This window comes from Pterocles gutturalis, unplaced genomic scaffold (assembly GCF_000699245.1).
Source record: "Pterocles gutturalis isolate BGI_N339 unplaced genomic scaffold, ASM69924v1 scaffold21266, whole genome shotgun sequence".
Lineage (NCBI taxonomy): Eukaryota > Metazoa > Chordata > Aves > Pterocliformes > Pteroclidae > Pterocles > Pterocles gutturalis.
The window spans coordinates 16865-29509 of record NW_010106012.1 but is presented as its reverse complement, the minus strand read 5'-3'; the positions used below and the strand labels follow the sequence as shown (position 1 = coordinate 29509).

The following is a 12645-nucleotide window of genomic DNA, read 5'->3' as shown; positions in this document are numbered from 1 at the left end:
TAGCTAGTGTTAGTGGTTCTTAGTTGAGTTTAGCTGTGCTCTCAATTATGATTGTTAGTAGATCTTTCTTTGGCTATTTATACTAGGAAGAGTTGTAGCTTTTTTGTTGTATATAGCATTGAAGCGTGTTGGACTTTCTTAGGTATGAAACCAGCTGACAGTACAGTATGCGTAAACAGTAGAAGTGGCATTATTTTGATGTGCGTTATATAGAGAAGGGGAGGTGAAGCTGTTTGAAATGAAAATTTGTGATTGTGCCCCTTGGGAAAGGGAAAAATATAGTATCATCAAAACATGCAAACGCAAGCTTGCAAATCTGATTATTCTGTTTTTCATGTGTTGTATTGCTGTCAGCAGCAGTATCTATTGCATTCCTGTAGAACTTGATGGTCATGTACAAATTATTCAGACATCCCAATTGTTTAGTGCCCTGTTCACTACATTTGAAGATGATGTGCATAAGTAAAGGTATGATAACATGGCGCTTAACATAAGGATGTCTTCACAGTCCTGAAAACAAAATTTAAAAGTTACAATTACAGAAACTATGATGGCAGTTGTCTGCCTGTATGTTTTGTTCTTTGATTGTCTATTTGAAAACACACTAATTAGAACTGGAGTATTCAGCTTCTTTCAAGGTGAGGCAATGCGATCTGCGGTAAACAGTATCTATGCTTATGTTTAACATTGAGCATAGAAATAGGTCTGTGGGGCCTACATAAAGCATACACTTAAGCATATGCTCATCATAAGTCTTGCTTGGTTGGATCTTAGTACAGGCTCCCTGCCATTTTGTTGTCTTGTTACATGTTAATGAAATTGAATCATGGTGTAACCTTCTTCAGTACCTTCTCAATTTTTTATTATAATCACCATCTACCTATGCTCTGTCAAATGTTTTCTCATACAAACAGTACATTTGCATATATGCCTCCCTTCTGCTTGGGGGCTCAGCAGGAGAGACCTCAGCTCCCAAAGAAGCTTTGGGACAGTTGTTCATTCATGTTCATTCATGTGAGTTGCTGTTGCCACAATATAAACATTTTGCAGTCTATCAGGCTCTCATTGCATTCTCATTGCCATAGTCATCCTGCCACTGCTAAACATCTGAAATAATTTCTTTTAAAAACTGAGAGAAATAAAATAGTCAGCTTCACTATTTACCAGAACTAGCACTTCATACCTCCTTCACTGAATGTATGAGTTGGCTTATAAAGTATATTGCCCTCTTGCAGAGAGGATCCCTTGTAGAGTCTTAATGAATTGGGTTAAAAGAATTTACTACCACATGTGAATTAGGATATAGAATCCTGCCTGGCAATAAGTAACCTCCCAGTTCTTTCCTGAATTTTCCATGGAAAGTATATTCTAACTTCTGATGGTATCTGTCCTTAGGCAGTTACGGATTATGGTTATTGACCATGATTAACTTAATGCTTTGAATGAGGTGCAAGCAGGTAATAGCATGGTACTAGTTATTTAGGCTTTGATTCACAAAGCACTTGCTTCCATTTATTTAATTGATGTTTGTTTGGATGCTAGAGCTTCTACCTTACAGCTGTAAGTGCTCTAACATCTGATTAATAATAGAACTAAACTTGCAACAGTAAAGACATATGTCTTGTATTCATGAATAAACTGAGGGCGGGGAGACCTTTCTTGACTTCTCACTAACCCTTTTTATAGCTCCATATAAATGTGGAACAGAAGGGGTGACACAATGGCTTCCTTTAGCACCCCACAGTTCAGAACTTATCAGGAACACAGGAAGTGATCACAGCTAGCTATCAGGGTCTCTTGGAGAAAATAGAGCAGGTGTCAATGAGATTCCCACAAGTCTTTTCAGTACACTCTCTCAATGCAAGGTATTGCTGAGCTGAGGTAATCTTTGTAGTGTTATCAAGAACTGTAGGGAGTTCTCAAGAAACAACACAGCAATATATATTATGTATTTAGTGCAATGGTAACTGCAGCAGTATTCAACCTGACAGACCCATTTTTGTGCATTAGTGCAGTCGTTCATTTCCTGCTGCACTACCTTTGCCAGATGAAGCCAACTATAGAAGAATGTCATGAAGATTAATCCTGACTCTCCCTCTGCAAAAGTTAGGCATGCTACTTTAGATAGTGTTCTTTTACCTCAGCATCTAAGATAAGGCGTGAACTTAGTAGAAAACCTGCCTGATCTAGGTTGACTGAGCAGCAGTATCTGATTTTGCAAACTCATGCGTTCCAGTAGCGCTTTGTCCTGCACAGTAATTACAGGCATTCTTTCCATTGCAGTGTTCGCTCTCTAAGAGCTGAGTATCTTTGCTGATCATTGGGCATCCTTTTTGGCAGTGAAGAGTGTCTGATGCTTCCAGTGGGACATTCATCTTGCCTCTGTCAGGGGTCTATATTAGAGCTACTTACAAACCCACTCATAAAGAACAATTTTCAGGATGCAATGAAGTAGGAACAGAAACACAAAGCAAAGCCCTTTGCTTTCCCCCTCTCTCCTTTCTTGAAGGATCTTGAAAGACTGCTTGAAACAATGCTGAGTTAAATTCATTTAGATCCTACTGCTAGTATCATTAAGTAATTGAACGCTACTTTAGCTAGAAGTAGAGAATGCCAAATAATTTTAGTTTTAATAAAATAATTAAATGAAAGGCCTACTGTTTGTATGAGAGTGACTTATATTGCCTTATTTACATGCATACTTTTCAGGTATGCAAGACTAATTTGTTGTTCAGCAAAATCAGATTAATGTAGAAATGTTAGTGATTTGTATGCAATCCCTCGCTGAGTGTCACCAGTGCAGCCTGAGCTGTTCAGATAGGAAAAACTCTTAGGAGGTCAAAGCTGTAATGCTAAAATTGAGTGTTGTCTGTTAAAACTTGAGTAAGAGTTAAGCTTGCTTTACGTAACTATATCAATGCCACCTGCTAGAAATCATTCAGGCTCTGCAATGTTCCAAGAGTTCTGTACTTGTTGGGTCTGAAAATAAATACCATGTTGCATTTCATAGTTTGCATGTGGTACCATCAGTGATTCAGTTCCAAGCTAAATAAAGGCTTGAAGATGGTGTCTCCACTAGCAGCCTCAAAAAACTGTAGGAATTTGAGGCTTTAAGAATATTCTGTAGCTTTTATAGAAATCCAAAATTTCAGTCAAAGACAATTGACCAAAAAATTAACAAAAAGTACTTGCCTTAATTTTTAAGAGATCTATTAGAAATTCTCAGAGGTAGTGTGCTGATAGCTGCAGCATAAAAAGAATTTAATAAAACTTTATTCAGTGCCACATATCTATTTCCATAGTTCTCCTGAAGTTTAACATACTTTTTTTTTTTTTTGTCACTGAACTGCCTGAATTATAGTGACAGGTTTCAGATAGTTTCTGAAAAACAGTAAGTTTTTCAAACAGGGAAGAATCTGACCTCATTATGAATACAAGAGTGAAATAGCAATATACATGATACCTCAGAGGTGCAGTTAATTCAGGGTTCATGTTGAGTTGAGCTGGAATTCTCTTTTTCTATTTTATTTACTCATATTAATTAATATCTTGAGTCTCCCATTATAAAAGGTGTCCTTCATGCATACCTTCCAACTTTTTCCAACATAGGCAGTTTATATTTTTGATTATTTTTTTTTAAGCTGTATTACATTAAAAATTCTAATTTTTTTCTCTTTGTTTTATCCTGAACTTGATGCGGGAACAGCACAGAGGGAGAGTGACTTTTTTTAGCCCTCAATGTTTTCGCTTCCAGTGTGTCTGCCCACTCAATAAAGCAAATTATAGAGGGCAGCATATATAACTGTAATGATACAGCTGAGAGTGACCAGAATGCCACTGGAAACCTTTTCTGCATTTGTCTTTTTATCTCTAAAAGACCCTGAATAGAAGAGGTATTAAAGCTCCTGATCCTAAGGTGAAGCTGTGACATAAATTGGCCGTAGATGGAAAATATTGTCTAGTTTGTCCTGTGACATACCATCAGTAGGTTGAAGTTACTTGTTAATGTAGGATGTCACGCTTTTCCTCCAAGCGTAGCTTGGTTTTGTGCAGTTTTACTGTTTGTAAGTACTGTATACAGTTGGGATATCTAAATGTTTTGCATGCATTTTACATTATTTTGGTGCAAATTATTACCTTTAAAAAGCACACTGATGTATAGTGAATTGATTCCTTACCTGTTAACTCCTTTGGGAGTTTTGAAATGTATTCCTGGGGATGCCAAGACAACATGCCCTAATTCTCTGTGTAGCAATACAGTGAGCAATGTTAAGAGTGTTAGTGTTGTCTGTAGAGACACATTAAATCACTGGATGAAAACCACCACATCTGCTTATAAACTATTGAAAAAGACCTGGTAACTTTGGCAGCTTAAAAAATATTTGGAGAGACCTATTCTTTATATCTTTCAGTCTGCACAAAGGAGTGAATAAAGCTTATAAACAGCCTTTAAAAATATTTGTTTTCCTGTACGGAAGTAGTTTTTAGTTTATCGTTTCAAGACCAAAATTCAATCATTAGTTTTTTATCCCAGAGCAAGTGTTTACAACAGAGATACTAAACACTTGAAAATAGAGTAGCTTATAATGGAAGCAACAGCTCATCTTTAACTTTGGAAGGACAAGCAGTACCAATTTAATTAAAGCTGTGTTAAAATAGGACTGTCATTTGTATCACAGTGATTCCCCACCCCTCTGAGAAGTCCTGCTGCCATTTTTTACCATGCATTCTTGTCTCGTGCAGATTAATAGATCATTTTATTTTCTGCAGGAAATCTGAAGACATTTATAGCAAATCTTCCAGTGTCAAAATGAACACAGGTATGCTGCTTCTGTGAGATTTTTCTTTGTTCTTATGTGTTGTTTAGTAAGCAGAGAAGGTCCCAAATTTATGTAAATTTTCATGAACAAATTGTATTTGAGTTTAATTGTTGCTGAACTCAAATTAAGCAAGATATTTTAATAGTATGTCTGCTTATGTGCATTCCTCCTATTCCATATATAAAATGTACATACATGTTTTTCTATGTATGGATATATATGTTTATATGAAATATACATGCATGTTTAGCTTTCTGTCTTTAAGTTATAAGTATCAGTTTTGTATGTGTATGTTTTATGTAAAAGTATGTAGTATGAAGACATAACAGCTATGGAAAAGGGGTGTCAAAGCATCACATTTTCCTAAGCAAATGCATATGCTTTAAACATGCATTGTTTTCATTCTCAACTGTCATTAAATTAAGAGGCATATAAACACTACCCCATATTATTAGCTACATTTGCATAATCAGGTGAGGATAACTGTTTTGTACTTATAGGGATTTGTATTTTCTCTCAAGTTGCTGTAGGACATGTATTGACCAAATGAAGTACTCCACACTATAGGAAGTTATCTTCATGATCTGTGACAACGTACTAATATTTGGTCCTGATTAATTGAAGTCAATGGATAGTGCTGCTGGTTTTTCTGGAAGTGGGAATAGGCGTCTTGAAAGCAGCCTGGTGAAACTCTGGCCTCACTCATGCCAGGTGTAAATTTTGAGTTGCAGTCAACTCTATATAATCCATAGGTGAACCCTCTGGTTTGCAGATTAACTGTGGCACAAGGATAGACATATCCATCCTTTCCAAACCAGTTGATTTTATCATTGACCGTAGTGCTGCACCATGACAACAGACATGACAACTTGAACTAAGCAAAATGTGTTATGTGGGACCTGAGGACCTGAACTTCCTTCCAACCCACTTTGGCTGTTTCAGCAGCATGCTCTAAATCAAAGGGATTAGCTTTTCCATGGTATAGGTTGCCATTATCTAGACCACTGTATTAATCAGGCTTCCTGTTGTCTCAGAGAATGACTGGAACTCAGTAGGACTAGCTTCTTGGACAGATTTTTTTAATACAAAGTTCAAATATATTGGCTTACTTGAAACCACTACATTTGTAAATATAAGCAGTAGAACTGAAATTTTGCAGTTGAGTTTGTGGGGCTTTTTTCAAAGTTTTGGTCGTTCTTAATTATTTTACAGTTTCTAACCAGTGGTGTGTTTTTTCATTTGTCGAAATACTATTTGAAATTTGTCCCATCCTCTTGCATTGTTGGTGAAGACATCTTTCCTAAACATGTCAGTCTGTATAATTAAGGTAGTACAGAAATACCGCTTGCTTCATAGAACCATAATTTTGAAGTAACTCAGCAAATCAGCATACATTTGACTATGATTACAATGTGCATTGCAATCATATGAGTTAAGATCATATGATAGATGTCATTTCATAGCTGCTACTTTGAAAAATGTGGATATAGTGGTAAATTGCCAGTTTGTGCTACTGCAGTTCTGAAGTATGACTTTGTTCTATTTTCATGTAAACTAGAAATTCTCAAGAGGTGTAAGATTTAAGTAATCTACATAGCTGAATGATTCTCTTGGGAATCGGGAGTCTTCTGATCACACAGGAGCCTTGAAAATAGACTTAAAAGACCTGAACACACCTGAAATCGTTTCCAGTTACCTAAAGATCTCATGATTGTAAGCTGAACTTTACCTTGCACTTACACAGTGAAAACATTTTTCATCTTGTGTATGTTTTATATTAATGTGCATGTTACCAGCTGCACTAAAAGGAGGTATTGGCAAAAAAAAAAAAGTGATATGTCCTATCAGTTGTATTGATGTAGATTTATTTTTTTTTTCAGTCAGGAAACAAAAAAATCCAGTGAGTAGGGTATAAAAGTTAACATCTTGCACCTATGTTTTGATAAAGCATCACTGTACCAAGGAAGAGAGTGACTAAGGTGGAAACTGTTCTGCATGGTGTTCCGGTCTAGTTGTTACTTTTTCTCTCTCTCTCTCTTTTTTTTTCTTTTTTTTCACACTATGTTGTCTTTAAACATAAAATGAGTGCTGGAGGTTTTCTTATATATATATTTCACTGCTTTATAACAGGATTTTTTTGCATTATGCCACTGGAGGTTATCAGATACAATTGATTTGCCACTATTTTGTTTCAAAAATATTAATTTAATTAATTATGCCTACAGATAAATAAGCTCTCTAGTTTGATGCTAGTAGCTGCTGAAGCAGCAAAGCTAGCATATATGCAGCTTTTAAAAGTAAATCTACTGCCTAGAGTGGGCTCCTCTAATCCAGTGTTCCCTGTGGCTAGAGACTTGGCAGTCTGTCTTAGTGAACCCTGCAGAAGATATTTTTGTCTACAGAGAAAATGTTTTTAAGAGCTTTCATTTTCAATACTCTACCATATATGGGAGGGATTTTTTAGCATTCGATGTTAATTCTGTACCACATTTTAGGAACAAATATTCAACAGCATAAGGCAATAAAACATGTTTGCAAAAGCAAAGAAATAGATGTAAGATATAGGGGAGGTTTTCAGAAGTACCAAAGGTACTTTGTCTCATAGTTCCTTTTGCTGTTCAAATGCTGTCATAATTTAAAAATAGTATTCTAACAGAATTTGTGCCTTCTTAAACCCAGACTAAGTAATCATCAACAGAACAATATTTTAAACTATATATAGGGGTTTTCATCAGCAAGTCTTCACGGGCTTTACAGATTTTGAGAAACTAAGTCACATAAAACCTCAAGTACCCATGAAGCTCACATCAGATTAAAACACAGGATAGATGTTCTTATTGTTCATACTGCTTATGTGCATGCATATCTGATGTTAGGGGAGAGGTAATTGCATTGAGGAATAATGAATGGATACAAGTTAATATGCTAAAACTTACTGTCCACCCGTAAATATTTTGTCTGAGTTCCACAAAGATAATTCCTGATAAACACATCTATTTTTGAGATTATTAAACAGGCTAGCTGTTTGCAGTAGATGAAACACATAAAGAGCAGCCAGGAGTGAAAAAAGTATGAAGTTCTGTAAGACTGCAAATATTTTGTGTTTGTTAAAATATTAATGGAAGTCCTCCCATGGACTGTCTCTTGCATTTTGTCTCGGAGACAAGAATAGAAATTCTTGGATCCCTGTAGAGTTTTTGAATAGATTGTGAAGCCACTTTTAGATCACTAAAGCAAATCAGGTGGGCTTGAGTGTTTCAGGCATTCTACAAATGTTTACATTTTAATCATTATTTGTTGTAATTTACCAGCATCAAAGAACCAAATAATAGTAGGTTCACCTGTGTAGTCAATGTTGGGTTATGTGATAAAAGTTCATCTGCACACCCATGAAGGAGCTTGGAGAAACGGTGGCAGGAGGGGAAGCCTAAATAACAGCCTGTCCTGCCAGGCCACCCCCAGGCCCATCACAGGAGCCATCAAAGGCCCATCTCCACAAGCCTAGAGGAGAACAGAGGCACAAGGGCACGCAAATTAAGGACTCCCAATGAAGGAACGCTTTATTCTGACCCATCCCAGGACTGTCCTGGGTGAGCCTCAGTGCTGGGGTCCGGGCATGGAATGAATGGCATGAATGACAGACTCAGTGTCTGAGACTAGTTGCTGGGAGGATTCACACTGTACACAGGTGCACATACATTCTCAGTAGCTCATCCTGCTCAGCCAGAGCAGGGGACAGGGACGAGGCCATTGTGCCATCTGTGTTAGTGTGAGTGCTCTGTGTCAGTGATCGGTGTGCCCAGCCATGTGAGTATGTGGTATATATGTGTGTTTTTGTGCATGTGTCTGCTGGGAACACATCTGCAGACTCACTACAGGTTGGACCTGGGAACATGGAGGGGCAGCACCTTTGTCTGCCTTGGACTGTTGGATCCAGCACTATGTATTTGCCTCAGAAGGTCAGAATGCAAATAGGGAGTAAGAATCCCTGGTCTAAAGACTTCTAAACTTCAATTCACTGTGCAGACAAAGGGGGATGATACTGTTCGCAAGTACAGCAGATAGAATAATAGTCAGCAAAGATTATGTTTGGGTGCCATTTTTCTTCTCTTTGAGCTGTAAGAGTTATTAAAAATTTCCAGCCCCCTGCCTGCTTTCTCTTACCTCTTTACAAAAAGTCACCATCCTTTTGTCTTTGCCAACTTGGTTTATACCACTGCTTTTACTGACTCTCTGAAACAGTCTTTTCAAAAAAAAAAAAAAAAAAAACAAAACTGCCCCATGTTCCTAAATTAAAGTGGTGGTGTTTTGAATTGGCTCCATTCTGCTTTGGAGCAGGCCCTGACCACTAGACTATTTGCCAAATGGAGATACAACTTACTCAGGGTGATGCTGTCTGTAGTAGGAGCAGTTGGTGGGATTGTGGATTTAGGGGGAAAGGGTTAAAGTACTTTTTTGTGGAGAGAAACAGAATTAAGGGAGGGAGAGAGAAAGAAGTGAGGAAAGGTGAGGAATTGAGAAAGGCTGAAGAGAAAAATTGTAGGAAGGGAGTTGGCAAAGGGAGTGGAGCTGAATGGTGAGCTAACAAGATAAAGAGAGCATCCAGAGCCCAACCGTGGAGAGGATACGTATGCCAATACACATCTTCCTAGATGGAGGGCAAGCCTGTCTTTTCGAGTCAGTGAATGGCTTTCTTTTTCTCTCTTTAAAGGTAAGTCTGCAACATTGATCCTAGCATTCAGGAGTTATTGTCTATATGGCTCTTGCTCTGCAAGATTCTTTCAGAAACACGTCTCGCCAGATAATCCTTACCCCCTCTTTCTCCTTTATTTTCTGCAGTACCTGCTAAGGATGCTTATTTGTCTTTGTCCCATACTTGATGGGAGTATGTAGGGCTTGCAAAATAATATCTAGGCACCAACCATGCTAAATCCTGATTTGAGCTGGACTAGAATTTTAGGCAGCTGTTTTGACTGTGCATTATTGCCAAACTTCGTATTCTATTATTGCCTGCAAATCTCATCTGATTCAGGTTTCCTTTGCTTCAATGTTAAAACAATACCTAGGAAGACAGGAGTCTCACTTCTGAAGAATTTGTCATGTCAAAAGCATAGAGAATTGTATGTATTTGTACACACTTCATTTTTTTATATATGCACACATTTTGTATATCCTCCTTTGTTCCTTGGGTAACAACTATGCAATAGTAATTGCTTATAGCTTGCAAGTGAAATGAGTGGATGATCATTAATTCAGCCTCCCTTACTCTTTTTGAATTCTCTGTTCTCTAGACTTAGAGTTTCTTGGGATTACTTGGACTTCAGTAATCTGGGTGAATGTAGTTACTAATTGCTGGAAATGTGATGGAGCTATGAAAATGGAATACAGGCTGGAATAATAAGCCTCTTGAAGTTCAACTGTGTAAGGCCCTGCAGATAAGGGAAGCAGTTTGAAAACTGCCTCTTTTGAGGCAGAGTGCAGATTCTTCTAGTCCTCATTCAGATACGATGCCCTTGACTTAATGGGAGCCTGGCCTGAACAAAGATGGAAAGATGGAGTCCATCATGCGTAAATATGTGCTTGCCCACATGCATTCATATTTGATTAGAAATTCTGCACAACTCAGTATGGTATATTTGTACAGTTATGTCTTAATTGAGTCCTAATTTACTCTCATTATTTTGTACAGATACTGAGAATGTTACTGCAGGTACAGACTTGTGTATGAGTTTCTATATATGGGGTAAATGTTGTTTGCATATATTTATATAGTTAGTACTTATGTTTTAGCTATCTAGTATGAAGCCATGTCAAACACTTTGCTAGATAATGTGTCTGCTAAGTATAAAACTCTGACTCAGTTCAATTACATTAAAACTTAATTTGAAGCAGAATTTCTTGAAGTTATAATGGTGAAATATTTTTAGTCAGTTTTCTTATTGTTTTCCTTTCCTCCCACTTTAGCTTCTTTATCCTGAAATTCAGGAAGGTAGCTCCTGAAAAAATACAAATACAGCATCACTTTGAATAAAAATGTGACAGTATAACAGAATAGTTTGCCTGTTAACTTGTATTAATCAAATAAACTATGCTGTCAAAGTCTGCCAATATTTGGATAAGAACAGAACCTCAATATCAACACATCATCAGATCTCCTTGAAACTACTTCTGATGTACATTGGGCGGGAGGGAATACAAGAATGGAAAATGTGATTTTAATTACCATTGCCATTTTATATTTATGTAAGCAAACTACAAGAAATGTGCAGATTTGATAGTCATTGTCTTTGTTTCACATGTATAACGCCAATAATTAATTGTGGGTAATGTAATGCTTTTGACTATTGTTGACTGAAATCTTTTGGCCTTTTGCTTTGAGACTTGGGAGTTGGCAATGAGTCTTTGGAACCACTTACACCTGGGGCAGTGGCTCTGATGTTTGCCAACCTGAACAACTACTTAATGCATAACCTGCAAGACATGTGGCTGGAGGGCTCAGCTATTTCAGCAGAATATTGGAATGAGCAAAGAAATAACAGGAGCTCACTTCTCTTGTAGACGCGGGTTAAAGATATCACTGTGGCTCAAATTACTGCTATCATAGGAAATACTTTCTACTAATAGGTTGCACGTCTTCCTTAAGCATAATTTTATAAAACTCCCTGTCATAGGACACAGATTTAAAAACAGGGCCTCTGTCATAGTTATGGTTCTTCTTGACTTCAGTGAGGACCTGTATTAAATTTCAGTAATATTGAAGATGAAAATTAAAATAATTATATGGAAGAGCAGGAAAATATTAGAGTTAAATATAATCAGGAAGAATGTTTAACTTGCTTTTACAACTGTGATAGAGTTGCTGAAAAGCTAAGTTGTGGGAAACCCACCTTCTAATAATAACAGAGTATTTGTAAAACAGAATGACAGCTCAAAGTGAGAGTGGAATGGAGAATAATGAAAGAAAGGAGTCATGCAAGGTCCAGAAGAAAGGTTTTCTTCCATTCCTGTTCGTTCGGAATGATTTTATATTTCCATTCATTCCCTCAAGCTGTTATTGGGTTCCAGACATACATTTTTTTTAAATTGCCTGTTAGATAAAAAAGGGCTGGGGGGGGAGAGGGGGAGGAGGAGGGTGGAGAATAAGGATGTCCTACTGAAGCATGAGGAAAATTATGCCATCCTTTAGTAATTCTGTTTCTTGAGCTTAAAGGATCTAAAAGACTGAACAAAGGTACTTTGTCAGGTGATCCAACATAGGCTTAGTTTATGAATGGTGTCTTTCTAATGCATACAATTAAATGATTTTACAATGCGGATTATTGATTAATATTACTCTGGAATGCTTAATCCTTCATCTTGATTACTTGTTTGTTTTTACTAGTTAGCTATAATTAAGCAGTCTTTCAGGTAACACAGAATGTATACATTTCCCTACTGGATTAAGTACTAAATACTGCTTTCTTTACTTATTTTCTGTGAGGTTTATTGTTGTTTAAAGCTTGTGAAATTTTATGTATTTTGCCAGTCTGCAAAACTTGCAAATCTACACGTTCCTGCAGCCGTTCCCTAACTGCATGCTTATTTTCATACATGTTTGGTGTATCTCACACTGTGATAAATTGCATGTGCTTGTTCCCTTTGTCTGGGCTGCTGCCTGTATTGTTTTGTGCTTCCAGATAGCGGTGGGTGTGCTCGCAAACGTGCTGCAATGTCTGTCACATTAACAGCTGTGAAGAGAGTTCAGAGTTCTCCAAACCTATTGGCCTCAGGTATAACCACTAACCAGGCAGATACTACTCCTGAATGGCTTTTCTATAGTATTATG

At 37.2% G+C, this 12645-nt stretch overlaps 1 protein-coding gene across 1 annotated transcript in view; it reads left to right on the top strand.

The window, feature by feature from the left end:
• Positions 1-4774: 4774 nt before the first annotated feature.
• LOC104472076 (sorbin and SH3 domain-containing protein 2-like) overlaps positions 4775-12645 on the top strand; it is a gene marked incomplete at its 3' end in the record, with an annotated part of 24003 nt that continues 16132 nt past the window's right edge. The window contains exon 1 of the mRNA XM_010087621.1: positions 4775-4820. Within this exon, the coding sequence (XP_010085923.1) occupies positions 4811-4820 (10 nt within the window). The remainder of the gene's footprint in view (positions 4821-12645) is intronic.